Genomic DNA, 27,230 nt, shown 5'->3' on the forward strand with positions numbered 1-27,230 from the left:
AAATAATATTTCCCTAGCCCAGCTGTAGATGTTATTCTACTCCAGCATTTGTTTCTTCGCACTTTTTACTGCACAAAACTGGCCCTCTCTCTGACCTAGGTCCTCCTCAGGGAGTTTATTGCCACACAAAGTTTGAATTAAATGTGGTGCTAAGCAGACACAAGACTGCCACATGTTGACTTCTGGGACATTAGTAGAAGAGATGCAGACTTACCTCTCCCAGTGCTGGGGATGTGAAGGTGTCACATGCCTGCCCCGTCTCAGCCCTGGGACAGACACTTTGGTGCTAAAGCTCCTCTTCTTTCCCTTCCCACACCCCTGGGATTCCCATGGAGAAAAGGGTGATTGCTGTCCCATGAGCTCCTGCTGGCTGACAGGCTGCTGGGTTCTGCTCCTGCACCATCTCCTGCTCAGCTCTCCCACAAGAAGATTCATCAGTTTTCAGGAAGCACTTAACACTGCAGTGATCTGCTCACCACACAACTTCCCACTGTTCAGCTGACTGGGAGACATCAGTCCAGGACATCCCATGTCTGTGACTCCAGGCAAGCTGCTAACACATGCTGCCACTCTCACATGGATCAAGCTATCAGAAGCAGCAGTGCCTGGAAAAATCCGGATAACTCTTCCATCTCTGTACAAAGTCACAGCCCCACCACCAAACCCCTGCAGACATCAGCCAGCAGACTGGTCTGGAGCTGCACAGCAACCATGGACTGGCCAAGCCAGCCAGCAGCAGCCACTGAGAGCACAATTTGCTCTTTGGACTTTGGATCCTGGATGCAGTTTCACATTCACAGCTCTGCAGGAGAGAGACACAGAGGACATGTGTTCAAGATAATTCTTCAGGTTTCCAAACAAGCATCCTTATTCAGCACACTAAAGATCTACACAGATTTGCTTTTATGGCCAAACACCTGCATGTTTGACAATACCATTATTTGCCTAGTTCTCCCATTTTTTTCTCCCCTCTCCTTTCAACTCTGTCACATCTGACACAAATTTCCTGACGCTACAAGCTTCACATCAGGAGTCTGGAACATCAGGGATGTATCCCCCAGGCAGCTGAGGCACTGGGCACAAGAAGCAGCTGAGATGACTCGTGTTGCTGCACTGCTTTCAGGGCCCTTGTAGGGCTAGTAATTTAGGAGAGTTTTAAACATTCAGAGTGTCAAGTATAGAGCATTGCCCAGGGCTGAGAACTTGCATTAGCTGGGTAACAAGTCTGCTGTTTGGATGCTGGTGCTTAGTCCTACTCCTGGCTAAGCACTGCACAGCTCCCACCACAGCTTCTCTGTGCAGAACCCCCCTTGGTGTTCATTTCCTATGATCCACCACTGACAACTACAAGACATCTCAGATGAGAAGAAAGCCTTTCCTCCTCAACCTCAGGCTTATATTTCTAAGGCAAATAATCCTATTTCAGTCTTATTTTTCTTTCTCGACTTGTTTGTAGAGTTAGATTTAATAAGGGTTTTATTTTGTTGTTTTTGTTTCTTAAATGCCCCAAAGTCTCAGTGAGGTTTGTTTCAACAATCTCTTGCAGACATGCCAGCCTTAATCTCACTCTTCCAGGCCCTTCTTATTGTCTGAGATGAAAGCACAGCACAGAGCCTCCCCTGCTAATTGCCAGCTTTCTGTTTCCCAATGACAGGTGTATTGTCTGGAGGAACAGACCCAATTGTGTCCCTGCATCAGTGGGGCATCAGCTGCTGATACTGGAGAGCCTTTCAGGGGAGCCTAGGCATGGCTGCTTATTCAGTGCCATCATTTATAACAAATCTGTGTAGCCTAGAACTTTTAATAGAAAAAAATAGGACCCGCCTTTACTATTTATCTTTATGTTTCTCTCAAGGTACTAACTACTCCTAATCTCCCTTCCTCCTACCAGCAAGACAGAGCACTTGGTTCTGATCCTCTCTGTAGTTTTTTAATGAAGGGGTTTTGCTGGTTTAACCAGGCACCTACCATGCATCTCCTCTGACCTGTAACCACAGCTAGAAAAAAGTCTGCAAATTCTTATTCCTGTGTGGAGCATTCTGGAGCAATGAGTATGGCTGATATGCAGAGGCTCAGGTTCCTAAACATCATGCAGAGGTGGTTTATGTCCTCGGGAGCTCCTGAGGCAGGGAGCTCACTTTAGGGACAGCGACCCTGTGTCTGCTTCACCAGGGAGGAAGAGGGGTCCTGCTGCTCAGGGAGAGTGAGGAAAGGCAGCAGCAAGAGGGCTCCTGAGAGATGAGAGAAGTACAAGAACAATATTGGACCCAGACAGCATCTGTCTTTCCCATTTTTCACATGAAAGGGTGAAGCTTTCCATACGCCACCAGTGCACAGCGGCAGCACTTCGGCACCACGCGACCAGAAACGCAGCAGAACCCTCAACAGATGGACCAGGATTTCACTGCAGGAACCTGGCAAGAGGGAAACCATCTCCTTACTGGATTTAATGACGTCCATCACAAGACAGGCAGGAGGGTCCACAAACAATGGGCATAAGCAGTTCCACACCAGCTTGCAGGAGTGCAGATGTGGGGAAGGGGGATGGACACGCGGTGGTTCCTGCTGTGATCCCAGGGAAGACAAAAGCATTTTGGGTCCCATGCTATGAAATACAGACTCAACTCCAACTGCAGTCTTCTTTGCACTGCATTGCAGTACCCATGTCTGCCCAGCTCCCCATCACCCCAGTTTTTGACGGGGCTCCCTCTGCTCAGTGTTCCCACTGTATTTTGCTTCCCACTTCACTCCCATGTACTGGTATTTCTCAGTGCAAATGGGAGATATTTTTCATGGGATACAGCAGGTTATAGCCACAATGTGCATACAATACCTGCTGCTCCAAATGGGTTCTGCAAATGTGAACACTTACAGCTTACCAACACATATTTTTGGAAGCTTAGGGTGTCCTGATAGTGGCTGTACCTCTGCAGTCACCTCCAGGCAACTCAAATGCACATTCACAGAGCAGACAGAGACTCCCTACTTCACTTCCCTTCTAATGACGTGCAGCAGCATCTCAGAGAGCAGCACACATACCTACACAGACCTCTTCATACCTGAAAGTCTCTTCCTCCTCTTCCAACTTGTGTAGTTTTGCCAGTTTGTTCTGCCAGAACCTAAATAAAGCCAAAAACTTGCTCTAACACTACTAACAGAAGGACTTCTACAATTGTCAACAGAACACCAGAAATTCAGGCACTTCTCCTAAACAGCACTGACAAGCGATAGACAGTAGCATAAGGATTTGAGTATCATAATGCTAGAAAATGGTGTAAGATCAGTACTGGACTTATCTTGAGTTTCTAGCATCACAGCATTCAGCTGAAGCCAAGCAGAGGTCTCCCTGTGTACTTAACTTCTCCCCATTCCTCGGAGAAAGACCATCTATTTCTCACACCTACACTTCTGCCAGCTCCTACTCCCCATTCAGAAACAGATTCTTTCCAAAGCTTTCAGAAACTCTTGGGAACTTGCTCCCAGCTTCAGTGTCTTCTTTCTGTTTTCAAAGTAATAAAAACACCCTCTGGACTCAGGTCAACTCTCTGTTTTCTGTAATGAAGGTGAACACCTTGAATAAACCTCCTGCTTTTGGAAGCTACAGCTGCACAACAAAGATCCCTGAGAGACTGCCTTTTGCCCTAACCCAGGCAGGCACTTACTTGCTGAGCTTTGTTTTAGCCACAGGTCGGCAAAGTTTTAGTCTATCTAGTTCTGATCTTGTCAGAATTGTATTTAAATTCTTCTGACAGGTTCTTGGCTTGCAGTTTGGTAACAGATCGTTGTTGAGGCAAGATGTCTGAAATTGGAGTGTTTTTGCACAGGAGAGACACATGGTGCATTTATTCTCCAGTTCAGTGATTATCTCTCAGCCTGGCTCCACTCCTAGCACAAGTTCACCCTGGGACATTCCAGGAGCTGCTGGCTAGTTTGGGAGTCAGTGAATCTGTTTGTTGGAATATGCACAAGATGCTCCCAGGAGCTGTGCAGAGGCTGAGTGTGAGGGCAGGCAGCCCTCAGCCATCAGGCTTCGTGCTGCAGGTACAAGTGTGGCTGCCCAAAGGACAAGGAAACATTCCTGGGTTTTCTCTAACTGTTATTCCACATGCCTGTGCCAGGGGGGATCTCTCACCTTTCGTTCTGAAATGAGTGCAGGCACCAGTCCCATAGCCACAAGCCAATCTTTAAATAAGGTTGAATAGTTTAAGATGTCATTGGGCACTAATGCACAAAGAAAGCACTGAATGGGAAAACAAACAAACAAACAAACAAACCCAACAAAAAAGCCCAAACAACTGGGAAAGCAGATAGGTATAAATTCAGACACCAAAATACCTGGGAGTTTATGCATTACAGATACACACAGTCTGAATGCCCATTTGCTGAAAAAAACACTAACAGTCCTTGAATCCCAAGTAAGTTTAAAAAAAAAATGTGTCTGGAATACTGTGCAACTTCAGATGTCTGGTAAGATAATAAACAGTTGAGACTTGAAACAGAATTTAGGACTGCTTTAAAAAAGAAAGAGAAGTTTGCATCCTTCAGGCATCAGCACATCTCATCACACCAGGTGGAGGTAAGCTCTGAAAAGCATGCAGGATGCTATTTCAAACAGTGCAAAGATGACTTTCCTCATGCTGGACAGGATCTGTGAACACACCATTTGCTGTCTGTCAGACCTCACAAGCACTCCTCATATATACACCCAGAACCTTAAAAATTCATTCATTTGACATTCTTTTTCCCTATGTGCTTTCTACTAAATGCTCACAAGGCTCTTCAAAACAGGACCACACATTATGTGTCTACCAACCCAGGTGCCCCATGACAGAGGCCACGCCTGGTGACACCACCCAGTGCCCCATCTCCTGCTCAGAGAAACACTGGGCAGGTGTCAGGGTTTGGTGGTCCTGAGGACACCTGTCCTGGAGGGCTCTGAAGGGCTGTAGGAAACATTAAAAAAGCATCTGTGTATAAGTGGAGGGCATCAACCCAGAAGTGTCATGTGTGAAAAAGCCCACAGTAAGATGTTCACAAAAGATCTTATTTCTAAGACACCTACATAAATGGGGCTGGAAATAAGTGTTCTATGAAGCTGAGAGGGAGAAACAAGCCATGAACTGGCAATAGATGGAGCTAGTGGTGCATGAAGGCAGCTCTGAACAAGGGAAGAGATGTACCTGCACATCTGCAAAAGAGCCAACCACATACCTGGGAGGATAGGAAAAGACATTATATTACTAGAACGTAAAACAATAATTGTGGGACATCTGCTTAGTTGTCAGGGACCAAGAGGGAAATAAAGCTGTTGTCCCCTCTAGCTAAAACCTGCTGTTTCTTTTTCCCCAGACTCCCAACCACCAACTGCTCTACAGTTTGTATGCCAATCCAATTTTGATGCCTGTAATTCACCCCAGAGACTGTTTACTTTAACTTTATCAAGTGAAGAGAAAAACAACTGTGATAGAATAAAAAAAAAGTGCATCTGGCAGCAGGATATTCTTTCTCTCAGACATCTTCCCAGTGTGACCAGTGTACAAGAAAATGAGATTTACACAAGGACTGGAAGAAGGGGGAGAAGAGAGCCCAGAGTGCAGGGGACTGATGCAATTTAGCATTTAGTGTTTGGAACGAATAACATTTCACTTTTCTTTCTCCGGTCAACAGCTTATTTAATTTCAGGCAGTCACAGAAAGCAAGTTAGGGATGTGGTGGGTTGGGGGAAAAATCTCACTAAACATCTGCAGTGCTTTAAAACTTCTTGACAATTCCTGTCCCTTCAGAGGCATCGGGGCCACGGCTCTGCACGGGTCATGAGCTGGGAGTTATAGGGAGTGATAGGATGGAACTTACCCAGAAAATGCTAAATCAGTTTTACAGACCCGCAGAGACATTCAGCAGAACTTTCCGGATGTTTTTAAAAGGGAAATTTATCTTTTATTTCTTTTATCATCTTTTATTTTTTCCACCTTCCAACATGAGCAGCTCAGCAATTCAGGGTTTGCATTTTCTGACGCAATGACCGACTCTTTGCAAGATCTCAACATAAAACTTTTGGTTTCCCCTTTTTTGTCTTTCCATTTCTCTCTCGCGGCTTCTTACCAAACCCACTGACCCACCTGCCAGCCGGTACCGCTACCGGTACCAGCAGCAGCGCTGCGGGCTGACACACGGTGCCTGACAAACCCTTCCCGGACACCGCCGGAGGTGACTGACAGGGACCGGCACACAGCGGGACGGAACCGGACCCACCCTCGATCCGAGACGCCTCTCCGCAGAACCGGTACCGCCCCCCGCAGAACCGGTGCCGCCCCTCGCAGAACCGGTGCCGCCCCTCGCAGAACCGGTGCCGCCCCCCGCAGAACCGGTGCCGCCCCCCAGCCCCTGTGCCGCCGCCATTTCAGTGTCTCCGGGGTGCCCCGGAAGCAGTTTCCGGGCGTGTCCCATCGCTTCGCATCCCTAAGATGGCGGCGGTCTCGGTTCTGCAGGCGCCCAGCGGCGGCTTCAGCTTCGACAACTGCGCTCGGTGAGGCGCGGGACGGGGCTGGGAAAGGGAAATGGAAAAGGAAAAGGGAAGGGAAGGGGAAAGGGAATGAGAAGGGTGAAAGGGAATAGGAAAAGGAATATGCACGGGGAGGCCATGCCCGGCACTGCCTCTCTCCCTGTGCTGCAGGAACTCTCTGCTGGAGGCCGAGCTGGTGCAGAAGGGGCAGCGTTTGCCCGCAGCCCGCAAGACGGGCACCACCATCGCCGGAGTCATCTTCAAGGTGAGGCGGGCGCCGGGCGCGTTCCCCCGGTGCTCGGTTCGGGCAGGAGGCCGGACCCGGCCGGGCCGCTCTTCGGTCCCCAGGCCCGGGCGGGGGGGAAGCGGCCTCCCCCTCGCTCCTGTACTGGGCCGGGGGAGGCCTCTCGGCCCCGGGGAGGTTCGGCGGTGCTGAGTCACTCCCGCCAGGCCTGCCCCGGGCACGGAGCTGCCCCGGGGCTGCAGGCGGTGCCAGTGCCGGTGCTGTGAGGGGCTGTGTCTCCCTGTAGGATGGAGTGGTGCTCGGGGCAGACACGAGAGCGACGGAAGGAATGGTTGTTGCTGACAAGAACTGTTCAAAAATACACTTCATTTCGCCTAATATCTAGTAAGTACTAAAACTGTTTCTTGGGTAATGTTATGGGTAATAGCACTGGGGCTTTTTGCTGTGTCCTTTCCTAACATCAATTATTAAGGCCTAATTTAAAATGATACCTCATTAGCAAGGACTAGAGACTCTTGGAATTTTATTTACACTTAACCAGACTGTCTGCTTTCATGCTCTGAAAATACTGCCTGCATGAGATCTTGATCTCCTCAGTTTTACAATGGGAAAATTTCTGCTTTTTTTGCATGAAGCAGATTTGTTTCTCCTGCCCTTCCCACCTTTTTCTAACGTGCTCGTAATATTTTTCAGCTGTTGTGGTGCTGGAACAGCTGCAGACACTGATATGACAACTCAGCTGATTTCTTCCAATCTGGAGCTCCACTCCCTGTCCACAGGGCGCCTCCCAAGGGTTGTTACAGCAAATCGAATGCTGAAGCAGATGCTCTTCAGGTAACTGAATAGCTTCCTTGTTTATTAACAGTGCTGTTAAAACCATAGTTGTTGCTATAGCTGTACTGTGTTGCTAGTGTTTATACAGAAAAAAAAGAAGAATAGTTTAATAAGCTATTGATCACACACACCCAATTAAAGCTGTCATTTATCTTTGTGCTGAAATGTCTGGACCAATAATAATCCTGTAATGTGCAAGCTTAAGAGCTGAGAATTTCATGTGATTTATTATAGACTCATTAATTAAAAATATAATTTATTTTCAAAAGAATAAAGTGAAACCATTTTAAGCCTATAGTTGTTAATATAGAAGTCTGCTGTTGGTATGATGAGATAAATGAGTAAAATGTTTGGAAATGGTACTGCAGTTATTCTAAGATTTCATTTGGTTGATTGATCACAAATAGTGGCAATTGAACTTGTGAACAAGCAGCATGATATAGAACATGCCCTCCAAACCTTTAGTTATTCCAGTACTGTGTAGTACTGTTTTTAGCAGAAGTAAAAAATTCTGTTGAAAGAGAAGGAAAGAATGAAATGAGTGTAATCAATTTTAGATATTGTTCAAGCTATTGGAAGTTTTCAGGAAGGTGAAAAAAAGGCAATGAAAAGAGAATGCCATGTGCAACCAGGTGACTGAGATAAATGACTAATTAAGCTCAGCTGCTGTCTTTCTGGGCAGTTCTCCTTGTTACATAAGGGAGTCACAGAACAATAAACTAAGAAATTAAAGCAGCCAAGAACACTTCATGGGAGAAATGAAGGAATGTGTTTTCTTTGATGTATCTAAATAAAAACTTAATTGTAGAAAGAGGAATTCCATTTAAGGCTAAAAAACCTAACTGAGTTCTCCCCCTGTTAGCACATGTGGGCTGGATGACTCTTGCTTGTCCAGTGCTTGTTTGCCTGGCAACTGAAATGTACCATATTTTAGTAAATTTTTAAAATGTAAGCTCTTGCTGACAGATGGTAAAAGCAGTCACTTTCCAGTGTGGTCCTGGAAAGAATCTGGATGCATACGTTGTGTTAAAAAGAACCACGTTTTCATTGTGGAGTTTGAGATTCACATGGCAGCATTGTTCCTAGGTACCAAGGCTACATTGGTGCTGCCCTGGTGCTGGGAGGAGTGGATGTCACAGGACCCCACCTGTACAGCATATATCCCCACGGGTCAACTGACAAACTGCCTTATGTTACCATGGGTAAGTGGTACTGCCTCAGTAAATAACTGCCTAGGGAAAACTGTCCATATTTCAAATTATTACTTACAGCATTTTTACTTAAATTCCGTTGTTTGGGAGCTGCACAGGCCTCAGGTCTCAAAAATAAAGCTGTACTCATATTGCTGTACCCAGGTGCACTGATCTGTTGCTTTTCTAACACTATATAAAAGTGTTATACTATTTAAATCTAAGTTGCCAAAAACCTGGCATTAGGAATGTTGCTGTGTGCATTGCCTGGTGAAGCAACACCTGGTTTACTGCCACGTACAGTAATTTTTCTCAAATAGTGTATGGAGATTTTCTATAAAGAAGTTGAATTCTGTTTGTGGCTGGGGTCAGCTTGGTATTAGTTGTCTACCATGAGGTTCTGAAGTGGCAGTACCCCAGCTCCCCTGCCTATCACACTTTCTGTAGCAGTCTTTTGGGCTGTAGGTGTGTGCAGCTCTCTGTACATCATTCAGGTTTGAATTAGGGATTGTGATAATAGTGAAAGCTGAAACCACAGATTTATGAGCTGATGGCAGCTTTTATGCTATCTGCAATGGGAAAATACAACTTTAATTTTTAATTTCTGCCTGTGGTTGGCATCTCTACATAAAACACCTACTTGCTTTATTTTTTAAATGTTCAAGGTTTCTCTTTCTCATCTGTGTCTTTGCACTGCTGAAAGCAGTGCAGTTGTTAAACTGGATCTGGGTAACTGAAGGAAGAACTGTGAATGTGCAGCAATCCTGCAGAGGTGGTGTGGGACCAATAGATGGTGCCACCAGCTTGGGAACTGGCAAATAGAATCCATGTAAGAGTCATGTGATGTCATTGTTTAGCCTTTGATATATAAAAAAATAAATGTCTGATTCTTATAGTTCCCTTACTCCCACTATTGTAACAAACTGTGACATTATACTGATAGCTTCTATTGATTGCCTGATAAAAGTCACAGCAGTTTCCATTATGTACAGGGTTACTTTCAGGCTTATGTTTGAAAAGCTTTAAAATGTGGCATTTTTGAAAATTCTGGCCACTCATCATTCCCCCCCAAAAAATAACATAGTATCAGAGTAAGTTTAAACAGTTAGGAAAATAACAATGGATTAAGTTCATTGTAGCTTACATTTTGAATTTGGTGTCAGCTGTACCAGCTCTGTTTGGTGATTTACTTGGGATTTTTGGCTATGCTATCAAACAAAGCTCTTCTCAGCATAGATGTCCTGTACCTTTCTACACTCTGTACACTGGTACTTTCTCCAGTCTCTAGGATGTGTTGTAGTAAGAAGATTAGCTTATGCATAGAAATAAAATGTAGAACTGAGGCAGCAGGAAAATTAAAGGTCCGATCACAGATAGGAGTTGGAATTTTATTTTGATCTTATTTAGATTGAATTTAGATTATTTAGTGTATTGTTTGTTTTTTCCAAATGTTTATTAGATAAGGGTAGGTATTTTTTGCCAGTTAATTTCTGGAAATTCAGTATTCAATAGAAAAGGTGGTCAAGGTGCTGGCTTTTTGTTTGTTTTAATGTGCTGGAGTGTGTTTTTATTTAGTTGGAGTGTGTTTGTGGATAGGCAGAGTGGTGCCCTTCCTTGAAAGGGAGTTTTAAAAGATACTCAGTGCTTACTCAGGAGTGAAAACATCAAATTAAACTGTTTATGCTGACAAAGGACAAAATTGGATTTCAGCAAACGATGCAAGATTGTCTGATTGCTTGGCTTGTCTAGGAAAGCTTCTGGCCAAGACTTATAATGAAATGCATGCATAAAATTAAAGCATTTGAAGTCTGTAGTTCAGCTTTCAGAAACAGTAAGTATGTTCCAGTAGTCTCTGGTGGCTCAGGCTGGTCCCCTGGTAGTGGTGTTGCTTCATATTCATAAATCAGCTCTCCATGCCTTGGCAATGTCATCCTGCAGAGCAAGCACTACCACTGCTGAGACTCAGCCCCTCAGCCAGGAACCAGGGTGAAAAATGATCCAAATCGATGGGGCTGTGGAGATCACTGAATTTTTACCTAGAATGAACAGCAAATTGAATAACAATGAGTGTGTGTGAATAAATGCCCTGTCAGAGAGGCCTGACACTGATGGATTAGGAAGTGCTAAATGTTGCTCTCTCAAGGCTCTGAACATCCTCCAGCATGCCAGGCTGAGGTAGCAAACAGGTCCTTGGGTGATGAAAATGGACAGTGCTTAGCAATAAGAAGTTGTCTTCCGTGTGTGTTCTGCTAAAAAGATTCAGTTCATCCATTTTAGAAAAGTTTCTGCAGTTGAAAAGCAGTGTTTGGCTGTTTTTGTTTTTTTTTTTCTTCTTTTTTTTTTTTCTGTGTATCAATTAATACCTTTCACTTGAAGTTAATACTGAATATCTGAATTTTCTGTGCTTTTATACCTTACTGCAGTAAGAGAACCATATCTCCAGTGGTTCCTAATGCTCACAGGTTTTGTTGCCAGCTCTCCTGTTACAATTTGCAGTTTTCACTCCTTGGCTGAGTCACTTGGAACATTGTGGGCTTGTTTGGGTCATGTAGAATTCGACAAGTAGAGGGAAGTTGGACAATCCAAGTACAGAAACCCTACAGTGGGCAGTGCTGGTGAGCATGGTTGTAAACCCAACTACACCAAGTGGCAGTGTCAGTCCTGCTGTGCCATTAGGGGATGGTGAGGGTTTACTTCATTGTTTTACTGGTGATTATGTGCTCAAGACTAGTATTTTGTAAAGCAGTCCATACTGCAGAGGAACTGTTTTGATGAGGAAAAAAAATCTGTTCGTGTTTCTAAACCCACAGTGTTTACATCTGGTATGAATAAGAGTCAAGAGCTTTCATTGTGCTCGGTAAGATGACAAAAATCTGTTTTTTTCTGAGTGCTTAGCCCTACCTTTTCCCTTTGTCTTCAGAGGTCTGCTGATTTCTTGCCCATAGGTTCTTTTGGGAACTTCTTTTAGAAGGGAGCTAGAGGACTGAATCCAGTCTGAGCCATGTATGAGCATTATGCATGTATTATTGCATTAAGGAATTTTAAGGAATTAAGACCCCTTTTTTTCCTCACCTCTGTAGCTAATGCAGTAATTTCAGTCAGATACTGACCTCTTATGCTTTCATTCTTGCACATTTTTTAGTCTTTACACTTCATGTAAAGAATCCTTATGCAAGGGTAAGATTGTTTTCTAGTTTTGAGGTTTGCCATTCTGCTTATGGTAGGCCTTCACCTGAGTGTTGTAAGAATGGGATCTAAGTTTGAGACTGTATCTCAAGATATTTTTTTCCCCTCATTAGGAATGTTCCTATGTCATTTCACAAGAAGAGTTACTTTATTTATGGCTCAAGTCCTGTATTTGTTTTGGAACAAACCTTATTTTGACCTTGTTTAAAGGATCAGGAAATTTGTGATTTATGGTTTTATTTGTGATTTGTTCTGTGATCCCAGCTGCTTGTATCAGGAGTTCATTTCTGCCATTAGTTGCTTCAGAATCTTCTTTATTCCCAGTTTCAGCATTTAAAAAATGGAGTCGTGTATTGCTCCAAGGTGTAAATGAATAGTCATTGCCTGTAATACAAGTGCACACTTAGAGTGTCCTACTGCTTTTAGATGTGATGTATTTGGTACTGTAAAGGTAATGATCCTCAACCACAGCAATATTCTGTAACAGGAGTATCTGTCACATTCATTGGGATTACCATGTTCATTGATTTGTGTCTGTAAATCTGCTGTTTCTACCCTTTAAATTTGATCTATAATTGGACCTCCTTAAATGGTTCAGATAAGGTAGTCTGTATTTTCTCAACAGTGTCACTGTCAGCTTCTCCTCTTTCATTATACATTCAGCAGACTTGATAAAATCAGCAGGACACCTCATTTGAAACTGTTTAATCGCTGCCTTTTCCTTTCAGTAAACCATTGAGGTGGTCAAGCGATATACACAAATCATTTTAAATGGAAAATATGGCTTTCTCTGTGACCCAGCTAAACAGATAGCAGTATGCAAAACAAGTTAAAAAGTAATAAATGCCAAAAAAATCTTCTAATTGGAGTAAAAAATTGCAGGTAACTTTATTCACTTCCAAAAGTAGCGCTCCTTGACGTATGGTTGGGGCCACAGACAGACAAGATATTTTTCTGAAGACTCACTCTTTCTGAACAAAGCAAGTTTACAGTTGCCAACAGTGTGATTTTGCTTTTTGTATTAATTTATGGAAAGCACAATTCCATCACCTGCAGTTACAGTGCTTTGGGTAGAGGTGGCTCCTGCTCTTTTACTGCCCTTGCGCTGCATTCTTTAAGAGAAGCAATGTTAAACTCATCTCTTAATATCTGTCATTTTGTATATTCAGCTGTTATTGTTCAATGTAAAAATAATGGCACAAAGTGAATGCATTGTGAACTGTTCAGAAATGGGAAATAACCCACTGGCAGCAAGCAGCTACCCCATCCCCATTGCTGCTGTGTTCAGCCCCATGCATAAGGTGACTGTGCCAGGGCAGCTCTCTAGAGCAGTCTGTTCATTCCCAGGGCTCCAGGTTGAAGTGACATGTCTAACGTGGCCAGGCACAGCAGTGGGGCAGGAGAAAGGGAGGTGTAAGAGTTAAAAAAACATGGCATGCAGCTGATGCTCTTTTCTCTTTTTAACATAATTTTCATGTCTTAGTGTTAGAAATAGTAAAAAGGGCTGTCAGAACGGGACCATGACACTAGCTATAAGTTCAGGATTAAATAGGTGTTGGAGATAAAGGGTAGACACTGTAGATGTATACTAAGCTAAGGTAGACTTCAGCCTGGTTTGTGCTGTTGGTATTTATCTTTTTTGAAACAAAACCCCAAAACCTCTCTATAAACACACTGGCTAAGTAAGTGTCCTACCCTTGTTACCACAGGCTCTGGCTCCTTAGCAGCTATGGCAGTATTTGAAGATAAATACAAACTGGACATGGAGGTAAGACATTATTGGTTCTTTTTGTTTTGTTTTTTTTAAACCTCAGTGTTTCTTCCTTCAGTAATCCTTGTATTCCCAAGACCTTAATAGATCCTGAAAAAGTTAAATCTGTTCTGGTTTCCCTGCACTAATGTCACCTTACTGTAAAGATGTGATTTACACTTGAAGACGGTGATTTACTTTAAAAAGGTCTTCAGATGTTCCTCATCTTTGTAATGCAACTGCTCTGGGTTATTTCCTGTGCTTAAAATGCACTAATTTCAGGTGATGGTCCTGTAAAATCTATTAAGTTCATCTCTGATCCATTAAATTTAAAATTTGAGGTGATGTCATACCCTGTTACCTCTCTCACAGAGACATGACATGTCATACCAGTTGATTTTAAAAAACCTAAACCTTGTTTCAGACATTTCTGTTACACTGTGTAAGAGTTAGTAATCAACTTTTCAGTGATTCCTGGACTCTCTCCTTTTCTCTCAGTACGTATGAATTGTTGCAGGTGTGCAAAATTAAGAAAAGGCAGTAAGATCAGGATTCCATGTATGTGAAGATACTGGACTTTTGCCTTCTGGTATATTCATAAGTGCTATCAGAAATAGTGCAGTATTTTTGGTAGGCACCAAGTTCATTCTGTAAGTAGCATTACACTGGGTGACTTGAAAAAGAACCACTAGACAGAGGCAGGCTTTATTTTTTTTTTTTCTCATCCCTCATGCTGCTCTAAGAATGCCAGTCATTTTCCAGCCTCTTGTGTGACTGTGCACTTGGCATATGTGCTCCTTGTGCTGAAAACCTGGACCACAAATCCTTGGAATCAACAGCTCCAGGATAATAGTTCCCTCTCAGATACAGATGTCGAAAATTTTAGATTTAATCTTATTCTCAGCTAGTTTTCAATTCTTTGTAAGAGCAACTAGAAAAGGCACCAAAATTGGTAAATCTCCAGCTTTTCCCATTTAGAAAGGTCATCCTAATTAAATTGTCTTCATACACAACCATAAATGGCAACAGATACTCACTGTTATAACAAGCATGTAGAAATGCACCCTACCATTTAGATCTTTGAGACTTGCATGCACTGTAGCCCTTCCTTTGTTTTTACCAGGTACTCTGTTATAACAATTAATTGTATTAACTGAATGAGCAAAATTTCAGGTGATAAAGTTGAAGAAACACTTCTTCATGTTCTGTTATGGCTGCCAGCTCAAAGTATTTATCTTTGAAGTCATACATAGGTTTTTTTCCAGCAAGGTAACAAAATAATGATATTTCTGTTGAAATTTAAACAACTCTAAAGAAAACTGTGTATTTTAATAAAACTTGAAATGGCAGTGATTATAAACTTAAATTCCTGGAGATTAATTTAGTAAAATGGGTAGAGGATTAATATTTTTCTGTCAAGATCAATGCTGCTTTCTTTTGCACTAATTGTCAGAATATCTTGCTAGGGCTACTGGAGGGTAGTGGTGTGCTTCAAGACCATCACATCACAGAAAAATGATTCAAAGGCAAACTGTCCTGCACCCTCTGGTATCGACTTGCAAATTAGCATCTGGAATGTAATTAAACAAGCTTAATGAAAGTAGCAGCTGAATACTACTGGAAAAGACAATCAGCTTTTTTGCCTCTGATATATATTCTGTACTATTGAAGCTGATCACCAAACACATCGTGTGAGCACAGTTAAAAAAAAATTAGCATTTATTTGAAGAATAGGAACTGTTTTTCATTCTGTTATGCTTTTGGCATGCACTGGTGTCCCAGGAGAGCCATGCCACAGCAGATAGTGCACAATATTTATAAATCCATGACAGGCAATAATAGCAACTTGAAAAATTCTTTTGCTAGAATTTCAAGTTGAGAGCTGCCAAAAGCTGAGAGGATCAAATCTGCAGTGGCAGCTGCTGTGCCCTACAGTTAGAATCATAGACTTTGAAGATGCTCAACTTAAAAAAAATAAAAAAATAAAAAAAAGAAGACTGCAGGCTTAGCCAATTTTTGCAGGTTTCTAGAGCCCTGGCTCTCTGCCTTTTGAAGATGAGTTGCTGAAGCTTCTACCACTGCCTGAGGCATGCTAACACCAGCAGGATGTGTTTTTTTTCCATAGACTTAGTATGTCTTCAGATTTAAGTAGCACATGCTTTATCAATGCCAACTGTGATGGTCCTTTCCCTGGCTGCAGTGCTGGGAGATGATCTTTACCCAACATCCTTCAGAGAAACTGCAAAGATAGATGGGTGGTGTGCAGGAGTGCCACTTCTGTGGTCTGATTTATGGAGGCACGATTCATTATGAAGCAAGTGCTGGCCTCTAGAGGAACCATTATAGATTGCTGAAGATGTGAACACTTTCAGCCCTGAAGGCCTGTAGATGCTTCAGAAATGTAATGCCAAGCACCTAACTACTGTGGAACAATATTAATCTGTCATGTGGGCAGCTGTAGATCTACTTTAAAAAACTTAAGTGGAAGAACAGCACATCTAATGGAGTGTTTTGAGCTTAGATCTTTCATTGCAGCCAATTTTTCTTTCAATAGAGTAGCCACATGGTTTTTAAACCTTACAGTCAGATTGTGCAAATGTATTCATTCCTTCTGGTGTTAAATGATGATGAGGAAGTACTCTGAATCACTGGATATGGAAACCATCATAATCTGGGGAAAAAATGTCTATGGTATTAAATGCTGGAATGCTGGGTTTATCTGTAGTGTGGTTGTTGAATCCCTGGGGAGACCAGGGAGCTATTACATATATTATTCTGATATTTGACTTCTGTTCTTTTAAAAGTAGAAGCTTTTTTGTTGGTAGAAGAATTCCTTGATGTACATTGAGGCTGTGTGACAGCCTTCTGACAAGAGTTCATGTTTAAACAAGGAAATGGGCTACTTGTAACTTTCTTTTCTCTATTTCATAAAAACAACGAGGTTTAGGAAACAGTATCCTAAAGGAAGAGAATCAGTAGAAGCCACAGAAAGCACAGCTGTTGCAGGGAATGGAAAGTAAACCTTTGTGTAATGTTTTTAGGGATATGGAGTGGGGGGGGGGAAAATAGAAGGTGGTAGTCTGGCAGATATTAACCTAAAACAGATCACCCCAAAAATGTGACATTTACAGACATTTATTATACCGCCTTAAGTGTGGCAAGAAATCAAGTGATAATGAAAATAAAAAGACTCTGGAGAGGTAGGAACAGACTGAAAGTAAAAGGAGATTGTACTGACTGTATTCCACTCAGACCTCAGCATGTAACCTCCTGCAGCAGCTCTGCTGCCAGGGAATGTTGTAAGGGTGCTGCAGGGATCCGTTTGTTAACTTGGCAATTTGGGGTAATCCTCTGGGAGTGGAGAAGTGGGGGGCAGCCAGGAGGAGGTGGAGGCAGTAACCAGTCAGCAGCTGCAGCTGTCAGAGGAGGTGGGTTCACAAAGAAGTTACAGGACAGAGGAGGACTGGAAGGTGCAGAACAGGTGAGGTTGGGGCTCTTCTGGCCATGGGGTTGTTTCTGGCTGTGCTGCTGAGTCTTGAGGGACTGCTGAGCAACCTTGTATCCCCAGAGAGAAGCAGCTGGGGGGTGAAGATGCTTTCCTTCCCATACTTAGTGTGCACTGAAGGTCTTTGCTGGTTCAAAGTGAAAAGAAGTCTAAGTTTACTTTTCACTGTTTACCTTTTCTTTCAGTAAAAAATACATTGGGCATAACACAAAATACTACAAAAATACCTCATTTTATTCCATTTTTAAACAACTGACATACAGATCATTCAGGTGCTTCTATGATCATATTTCCTAAATATGGTGGTATTTTTGTTTATTACCTATTGACAACAATACTGAGCTATTTTTGGAAACTGTCAGAACTCTCCAATCTTCAATAGTTGTCTGATCAGTCTTATTTAACCCACATGGGTGTGATTCAGTGCTCCAGGAGTGACAAGCTGCATATGAATTTTGTATTCATTAGTGATGGTGATCAAAATGCCCCTGTCCCTGCCACGGGGCTCAGGTGTGGCAGTCTGCAGGCTAATCCCCCCAGCAGACATGCTGAGGTTTAATGACTCAGTAGGAAGGTGACCACTTGCTGGGAGGTTTGTCAGCTGAACTTGGGCAGCAGACAATAGAGATCAAGCCAGACGATCAGAGTTAAGCTGGAGAGCCTGCCTGAGATACTTGAACCCCTGTTGGTGTCAAACACAAGGATTAAGTAAATGGAAGGGGGGAAAAAAAAATCTGATTCTGTGAACAAAAATAAGTACTCAGTATTTTTATGTGCTCTGTTTATTTCTTTACCCAGTGACAATACCCAAGGCTGCTGTGGATTGTATCTTCATGCTCCTGGCCATGCAGGGTTCATGCTTGCCTTCAGACATGTATTGTGTCCTTCAGAGACCTGGGTTATCATGCTGTTTCTCATTTTTAGATTAGATCAAAATTATTCTGTGGTAACCTGGTTTCTGCTTGAGACATTGGAGAGTTAGTACTGTTCTCACCTTCTGTCACAGGATTGTGCCTTGGATTGATTTCCTTTGCAGAATGAACAGGAAGTAGAAGGCTGATTTAAAAGGTGCTAGCTGGATGTGCTTTGGAGGGGCTGGGGTTACCAGAGAGGTGTTCTGAGGTGAGCTTTCTGAATATAACTGAGCACGATCTCTGGGCAGAAAAATCATGAGGGGAAACTGCCAACAGTATGGGTGGGAGTTACCTGTGATACCTCGTAACATCTCCTCCTGGTTTTCTGTTCACAGACTGTATCAAAGGAAATAAAGTTTACCTTAGTTTAAAGTGGGTCTTCCTGCATGACAAAGAAAGCAATTTCTTCACTGTTACAAAAGTAACACTTAAACTTTGTACCTGGTAATCTGGAGAAGCTGTTCAGGGGCACGGCTCCATGGGAGGAGGTCTTTTCACAGCACAGGGTGGATGTAGGACAGGAGTTGATTTGTGATGTGTTTCTCAGGAGCAGGGGTTCCAGCTTAAATTGTTTCAGTTTGTATATCTCCCCTACCCACAGAACACGGGTAAAACAGACTGGAAAACGTTTCATAAGGCTGAGCACTGCTCCTGCAGCAGGGGCTGTGGCAGCAGAGTGAAGTTCTGATGGGAGTGGGAGAGTCGGTGGGTGGGTGTCAGCTGGGGCTGTTGGGGAGCATTTGGGTGTATTAGGAAGGAAAAGGTACCAGAGCCCCAAGACTGCTTTTCCAAATAAAATGTTGACCTTTGTTCCCTTCCATCCTTTTTTCAGCAGTAAAGTAATAGTCATATGGACAGACTTGCTCTGCTGGATATTATTATTTCTATGCAGTAACAATATATAGTGATTTTAATTATCTTTTGCATGGTTTGCATGTCTGATTACTTCCTGGTGGCTTAGATTCAGTCTGTAACTGTGTAGCTGTGCATCTGTATGGAAAATGGAGTGTATCACAGTTTTGGAACAGACTTTGCAGCCTGGCAGGGTTTGCAGCTCTGTCACTGAGTGAGTGTTTCTTATTTTGAGAATTGGTTCCCTAAAAGAACCATGAACTTCACCCAGACATAAGTGGTTGATGAAATTAATTTTCTTACTCACTTTTAGTTCAAAATATGTGAATAGCATTAGAAGAAATCCTGTAATTGTGAGAGGAGCTGGTAATTTAAATCTGTACCATTGGAAATATGGGTTGTACTAATCCTCATGTAAGGAGTGACAAATAGGAAATAACGTTATTAAATAGTAGTTCCGAATCATATAAGTTTCTTGTTTTGGCAGGTAATTTGGCATAAAATGTTAATGTAAATCCAGGTTAGTGGGGAAGACATTATTTTACTAAAAAAGATAAACTGCTGATTAATTCAGTATAGAACTCAATTACAAATTGAAAGTGTCTCTGCGGGACGCCAGTACCCTAAAGACAGCAGATGTTGAATTGATACTCCAGCATATTTCACACTGGTATGAAATATTAACATGGTTTATTATACTTGTGTGGTGTACAGTCTCAGAAAGGGGGAGGTGATGGTGAGTCTGGGCTTGCAGGCATCTTCCATCAGAACATGAAAAAACTGTAATCACTGAGAATAATAATTAGGGACTAAGGTGTATTTTATTGAAAAGTTCTTTAGAAGAAAATAGTTATAAAAATAAACATTTACTAAGATGATATTCAAAACAAAACTGACTTCAAATGCAGTAGAGAATTACCTGAGCTGTGATCTATCAATGAGTTAATATTGGGATATTGGTGTAAAAACCCCAACTGCTGAGTTTTAATGGGGCTGCTAGGGCAGTGCTCTGCTCTGATCTCTTTTTGCAAAAATTCCTGCCCATGCCATATTTGTGTTGAAGGAAACTTGTCTTCTGTCTTTTTTGAGGGTAATAAGCAGCATATGAACCCTGATGTGTTGATATTTCAGGGATTTGAGCAGGTTGGGTCTTTGTCCTTTAGTGCCCTGTCTTGGTGAGGGTGGCAGGGGAGGGGCTGCAGTCTGGGCATGTGAGAAGGTGCCCGATGATGAATGGCAGTGGCCTGTGCTTTTTTCCTCCTTTCTTTTAAGAGAAGACAACTTAGAGAAGTTACAGTGTAGACAACTGTATTGAAATCACCATTCCAAACAGAAAGTGTGTTCCACAGTGGTTGGGCAGGATGGGTTCTGGAGAGAATATTCTAATAATGTTTAATAGCCTTGGAGTCCTTGACACTGTGTGTTGTGCAAATACTGAGTCATTCACTCTCCTTCCTGCAAGTGAATGAAAGTAATATTTCAGAACTTGGGGCATTTCAGTCTCTTTTAAAATAGGGCTTTGGGAACAGAACTGGAAAATGCCATATACACATTTCTTCAGTTTAAAATAACTTGGTGTTTAACACACAAAGTAATAAAGTTATTATTTCACCTTGCCCCAACTTTTGCTTTAGAAACTAATAAATTTCTGTTTATCTTAGTCTTTAACAGATGTTCAGTAAAACTAAATAAACCTATATAAGGCATTTTTTTTTCTTCAGATATAGGTTTTTTTCTTTAGTGCATACATGATTCCAAAGTGGCATACGATTGAAATTCAGCAGAATGGAGGTGATGCCATATTTATACCTATAGAGGGCATAGTTTTAGTCCTAGATGCCTTAATTTTTCCATCACATGCTGGGAATATTCTGAAAATTTCTACCCAGCCTCCGTTATCCACAAACTGGTGGTTGTTTGCCTTTGTGCTTTACTGATCTGTGTCTCCCAAATGCTGCTCATCTTACATATTCTGATTTTACAACCCCTTGGCCTTTGGTTTGAGCACTGCTTTAATTCTTTCTGCTGCAGCTTCTATCTTGTAAATGTTTCCTTGTGGTGTCATCCCTTGGCAAGTCAGTTTCTGTTTTCTGGGATTTGGAATCCTGGTCTTACATACTCATCATGTGTCTGTTTTAAAAGCTTGCTTTGCGTTGCTTGGACTGTAACATCTCTGCATTCTACCTCTAAATTCTTTTGAGACTTTTACGAGCACAAACAAAAGATGGTGGAGGGAGAGAGCTAGAAAGTCTGGCTATTTTCAAATCTAATTCACCTGCTCAAAGATGAAAGAAAAGCAAATTGGTTTTATTGTAGCATAAGTCTGCTTAAAAAAAAATGAGAAGGTATAAAATAAGGTACATCATTCATTCATCTGCTCGTGCAGGACTTAGATGCACTTTTTTGGTGCAGACTTGTTAACCCTGAGTGGTTCAAATTAGATGTGCCAGCCTCTCTGCAGCTTCAAAAGGTAGCCAGACTAAATTTGTTCTCACTAATGGAGCCTTTCAACCTCCTCTTACAAGAAAAAAAAAACAAAGTACATTGCTTCTCTCTTTGGACACAGCCAGCAGATTTTAGCATTGCTTCCAGGTACATATTGATCTCTACCCCAACCTCTCCCAGCAGGCAGACTTACACATCCTCACACACATCGTAGTCTGCTGATGACTCCTACAAAGTCTCATTAGGCTTCTGTAGGTGCTTATGTCCTTCAAGAGGTATCACTTTCCTAGCCCCAAATTCCCAACACTCCTTCATACATTTATTTTTTTATCGTTATTTTCTTTTGTGAAGCTGCTGATTTTTTTTCCCTCCCCTTATCTTCCCACGAGTCTTGTGTATTCCCACTTTAAGTAGCAGTTAATTTATACATTACATAACCTGAACAAGTTTCATTGTTTTAAAAGGCAGTTGTGATAAGTAATCAATTTTTTTGTATTTACAAAAATTGTTCCAGACTACCCTGTTAATTCTGTACTAATGTTGTGTACTATAGTTCCAATTTTTTGTAAGATTTATTACTGAAGAGCTGTGTTACATCTGTATTGCATATCTTACCAGGATACTGGTGACCTGCAGAAGTTTTTAATTTCACTTTGGTAAGAATTAAAAAATGAATAATCCTTTTTCCAGATTTAAAACCTGTAGAGGACTTGCTGGTGAAGATCCAAGACAGTGGGGAAATAATATTCACAAAACTCTCTACTGCTGGAGGAGCAATGATAAACTTGCTTAAAAACTATTAGTAAAGGTAGAATTAATACAATATAGAAATATCCACATCTTCCATAGCAAAGTTTCTTTATTATTTCAGTAGCATTTGAAATCTGGAAATAGCTGAAGTGTGAAGAGAAACTTGATTCAAGTCATATAGAAGAATAATGTGTAAAAGTTCCTTATTGGTGCTGTTTGGGACTTGCACCGAAGCAGCTGTAGAGAGGTAATCTATCAGTTTTGAGTGTCTACAAAATGCAACTCTCCAGATAGCAGGTTTAAAGTAAAGATTTAATACAGGCTCTATCTACTGTGATGTTGCAGTGACAGTTTAAAACTCATTCTCTAAATCTCAGCAGACTTTATAGCTAGCAGTGGGCCCATATAAAGCTTAATGGCATTACAACACATAAATCATCTTTTAAAGATGCTACCAGTAGCTCCAATATTAAATGCAGACAATTGTCTGTGTTATAAATAATTTATCAAACACCATTTCAGATTAGCCTTCCATGCTGAGTTATTTATTTTAGCCTTTACTGTACTATTCCTAAGACACATTTTGAAAGACCCATTACTGGTCACTTTAATGAAGGTGGGGTCTGCTCTGTCCCCTCGAGCGCTGCGCTGCAGCTGTGGTGACCATTACAGGGCTGAGCTGCACCTCTTTGTGCCTTTTACAAGTGCTGCCCATTTGTCATGGAGTGGTAAATGGAGTTGCACATTGGAGTCCTGGGACACATTGTGTGATGCAGTGATGGAGGCAAACAGATAGCACTATAAAGTGCTGCTTGTCACAACTGACTGGTGTTACACTACATCACTCTTGCTGTAATCTCATTTAAGCAGCAGTGTGGACCCCAGAGAATGATATTCCCAGTTAGCTTTGGTCTTTGCAACCATAAAGTAGGAAGTGCTCCTTTTATATACTCTGAACTTTTAGGGTTTTTTAAGATTAATTATTGCAGTGGCTCATTGGTGCCCCTGTACCTAAGGCTGTGTCAGCACTTCTCATGCTAACCCTTATTTTCTGACTGAAATAGCAGCCCTTGCTAAACTCAGTCTGCAGGATCTTTATACAGGAATGTTGGGTTTGCTTTTCCTGGTGGCTCTCCTGCTCTTCTTTCCAGGTCATGAAAAGAGGCAGAGAAGTGAACAACACCAGAACAGAGGCTTCCAAAACTAACACCTATTTCAGCTTCTGCACTACATCAGAGGGAAGAACTTTTAGACTCAGTGCAGGGGATGCCTTTGTGCTGCTGAGCTCCACTCAGTGGGCTGGATTTATTTTTTTATAACTATTATGATAACATTAGGTTGATGGAGTACTTTCTTAAAAATATAAAATCTAAATCAGTGAGACAAGGCTGCAAGATTTACATTGCTGTCTGAGAAAAAAAAAAACCACACAACCATCTCCTTTAGGTTTTGCAAGCTCACATAAGTGCTTAAACACATTATGGTCTTGCTACCACATAATTTTAAAAGCATATCTACACAAACTTCTTTGGTTTATTTTATTTACTTTCACTATAGTACAAAAATACCTTTAGCATACAACAAATCGCTGCCAATTCTTAGCTTGGTAGAAAGTGAAATTAGGTTGTTTTTTTGGTTTGGTGGGTTTTTTGGGTTTTTTTTTAAGGGCAATCCTAATGAAGCGGGGAGTGAAATAATTTATGGTATTTGTATAGTTTACTGGAAAAAAAAGGTGTCCCCCTTCCTGGTCAACATCTGAACAGCATCCCTGCTCTAACAATTTAATTATCAAGTTATTTTAAAGAGGGCCAGTGGAGAATGCAGAGCATGCACTGGGAGCAGACATGGTGGTGGCTGAGCTAATTTTGGGTTCCTCTTCAGCTGTACTTACAGCTGCTGCCTGCAGCAGCCATCCCAGGAGTGGCAGGACCCTGCCAGAGACACCGAGGCCTTGAAAATGAAGCAAATTTTTCAAGATCTGCATTTTTCCGGATCACTCAACCCCAGGCTCTGGTGTCACACACAGGCAGATGGAGCCACTGAACAGATTGTACCTGATTTTTACAAGGCTTGAATTATACATCAAGAAACTGTTTTGCAACATCTCTAAATGCTCACATCTCTTCAGTTACAGTGCAACCCCAAGGATTTATTTGCCTTATCAGATTATTTCTTAAAGTACTGGAGCTGGGCTGTGATGCTTCATGGAGCTGCCTTTGAAATCCATCCCAGCCCAGAGCTGCAGAGGGACCCAGTGCAGGTCTGGGGCAGAGTTTGTATTTCTGACACCTTCCCATCAATACCATTCACTGATTTTATTGGGGTTAGGTATGATTACAGACCTGTTGTAATGTTTTAATGGCAAGATGAATTTGGAACATTTCCTTATAGAAGACTCATCTTGAGTGTTCCCTCTCTTTCTGTCGGGCAGAACTCCTGAACTCCTCAGCCTGTTCAGTTTCTGAGCAGTCAGTTTCTCAGGAGCTGCTGTTTCAGCAGCTCTGGTTGTGCTTTTAAAAGAAAGTAGAGATACAAAACCTGTGGGAAAGGAAACTACAACTTGTGCAGGATAAGTAGATGGTTGCAGAAGCACTACAGGGAATGAGCTTTATTTCCTGCTTCAGTTTTCTGTTCTAGTTCTGTTGGTAATAGGAGGCTACTGGTTATAGCAAGTAATTTAGAAATAATATTTATATATTTCAAAAATGTGCATTTTAAATGAACAGTATAAAATGCCTACTTTGCTATACCCATGGAACATCTGAAGTGTACAGCAGAAAAGAAACTGTAGCAACTTTCCTGTTTTTTCCTTAAATGGTAAAGAAACTGTTGCAAATTTCCCAGTTTTTGCTTAAACAGTAACTACTTGTCTACAGTAGTTTCAGGTTTCTTTAAATTCTCAGCACTTACTGGAGTTAAAATATTACCAACTACAGCTGAATACAGAGCCTGGCTGCTTCGCAGCAGTTACTGCCCAGATAAGCCAAATTTTGCTAACTAAGCTGTGTTACAAAAAATCAGAGCAATAATTTTGGTACTACTGAGGATGATTAAATAGTCCCTACCTAGGGAAGTCTTGTACCTAAACTTGTGTGAATCTTTAATTTGTATTCACCTGTCACACAGAGGGTAGTGCAGGGAATTTGTAATGTACATGGGCATGGAAGCCTGGAAGATAGAAATAAACTTATTTTATCCCTTCATTAAGGCAGAAATCTTAATTTTGCTTTCTTGACTGTCTTCACTAAGTCAGACCTGTCCTGGGGGGGTGGTGGATCATGATCAGGATAAAAGGTTGTCCCTGCTCAGCAGTGTTAATGCTCTGCAGTGCTGCTGCTGTCTCCTTTATTGTTCCACTGCCACATGGACAAACATTCCTGTGACGTGCCAGCACTTGTGGAGTGACAGCTTTTTTAACTTTTCCAGGAAGAGGAAGCCAAACAGCTTGTGAGAGATGCCATAGCAGCTGGCATATACAATGACCTGGGCTCTGGCAGTAACATTGACATCTGTGTTATAAGCAAGAACAAGTTGGATTTTCTTCGCCCGTATGATGTGGCCAACAGAAAGGGGGAGAGGTGAGTGTGCCTGAAGCTGGACCTTATCCGTGCTCTTTCCAGCAGTATCTGTTTTTCTGTAATACTAGATTTTGTCAGACTAATCCCTAGATCACTGTATTTAATTTCAGCTGAACAAGAACACAAAGTTAGTGGCTGTACCTGCAGTGGACTTCTAGAGGAAGCTTTTAGAGAAAGCTGGCTAGTTCGAAAATTTGCAATGAGCATTCACCTGTGCCTGATGAGTTTGCAGCTTAATTCTCACCTATTTCTTAACAGGCATGGTAGATACAAGTGTGAAAAAGGAACTACTGCTGTTCTCACAGAAAATGTAGCACTCCTGGAACTTGAGGTGTTGGATGAAACTGTACAAACCATGGACACATCCTGAACCATCCTGTGCATCCCTCTGTGTCACTGCAGACCAGCACTGGGTATGAGTAGAAGCCTTCCAGCACCTGATACAGAATAAATTGGGTTCTGACCATTCTCCTTGTCCTTGTGTGGTGCTGATTGCTGCTGCTTTTCCCTTTCTCTGTTGAAATGAGGCCCCTGCAGAACAGAGCTGCAGCATCTCCCCTGCTCCTGCCAGGGCTGTGGCTCTGGGAGTCAAATTTTACCTTGAAGGATCTGAATGAGAGAGGCTCCTGCATCCAGGCCCAGCCTCACTTCACACCAGGCAGAAAAAAAACCCAGCTTAAACCAGGTGTTTGCTACTTGACTCTAGGAACAAAATAGAAGGTTATTACTACTCTGTGTAAGCCAGATTCGATGGGTTTTTACTTGCCATTCTTGATGGATAAAGACCAGATCAAGAAATGGTATGAAAATAATGAGCATCAGTGGTTCTTAACTGCTGAGTTTGACCTCCAGCAGACTGGGAGATAATACTCTTATCATGAGATGTTAATATTTATTCTTCCCTCTTCTTTGTAGATAGAGACAGGATACAGAGTAGATTCAACCTCCACACTGGTACACACACTTCATTTCTAAATCACATGACTAATTGTCTAGTTACTTGCCTGATTTTTTCTACAAACTTCCACCTGGACCTTTTTTTGTCCTAAAACCCTGAGCTTGTACTGTTTGAGGTAAACTGATTTCAAACTGTTTGATACAGTACCACAAAACCCTTATTAAGAAGGAGAGGAAACCCAGGACAAGCCAGCTGAAAATCCACCTGCAAAATTTTTTTCTCATTTCATCAAAAGGGAAGGTGTAGCATCTACAGCAGCTCCAAAAGGTCAGTGGGTACCAGTCCCTCATCATCCTGCAACAGACACCCACAAAAACCATGACTTAAATGGTCACGCATAGCTTTCCATCAGGAGAACTGCTGTTTGTCCATTTTTTGGTGGCTGTAAGGAACAGTTTCACAAATGTTTAGGATTGTTTTCAATGTCTTGGTCTTTTTAAATTTTTTTTCCTTAATACTGGACTTTTTTTTTTTTAAACAAAAGTGTTTATTTTGTAAATCATTTTTTTATTTATCTATAAA

At 41.9% G+C, this 27,230-nt stretch overlaps 1 protein-coding gene across 2 annotated transcripts; it reads left to right on the forward strand.

Moving 5' to 3' along the window:
• The first annotated feature begins 6,385 nt into the window (after positions 1-6,385).
• Positions 6,386-26,223, forward strand: PSMB7 (proteasome subunit beta 7). 2 transcript variants are annotated; one of them, XM_030460980.1, is made up of 8 exons: positions 6,390-6,526; positions 6,674-6,767; positions 7,033-7,130; positions 7,440-7,580; positions 8,667-8,782; positions 13,666-13,724; positions 25,599-25,750; positions 26,009-26,223. In XM_030460980.1, the coding sequence occupies exons 1-8, from the start codon at positions 6,465-6,467 to the stop codon at positions 26,118-26,120; spliced, it is 834 nt and encodes a 277-aa protein (XP_030316840.1). In that variant the 5' UTR covers positions 6,390-6,464; the 3' UTR covers positions 26,121-26,223. The 2 variants fall into 2 exon arrangements, with proteins under 2 accessions (XP_030316841.1, XP_030316840.1); XM_030460981.1 differs by lacking the exons at positions 25,599-25,750; positions 26,009-26,223 and adding an exon at positions 24,301-24,546 and having other exon boundaries at positions 6,386-6,526.
• Positions 26,224-27,230: the final 1,007 nt, after the last annotated feature.

The sequence above is a fragment of the Calypte anna genome, chromosome 17 (genome assembly GCF_003957555.1).
Source record: "Calypte anna isolate BGI_N300 chromosome 17, bCalAnn1_v1.p, whole genome shotgun sequence".
In the NCBI taxonomy this organism is placed as follows: domain Eukaryota; kingdom Metazoa; phylum Chordata; class Aves; order Apodiformes; family Trochilidae; genus Calypte; species Calypte anna.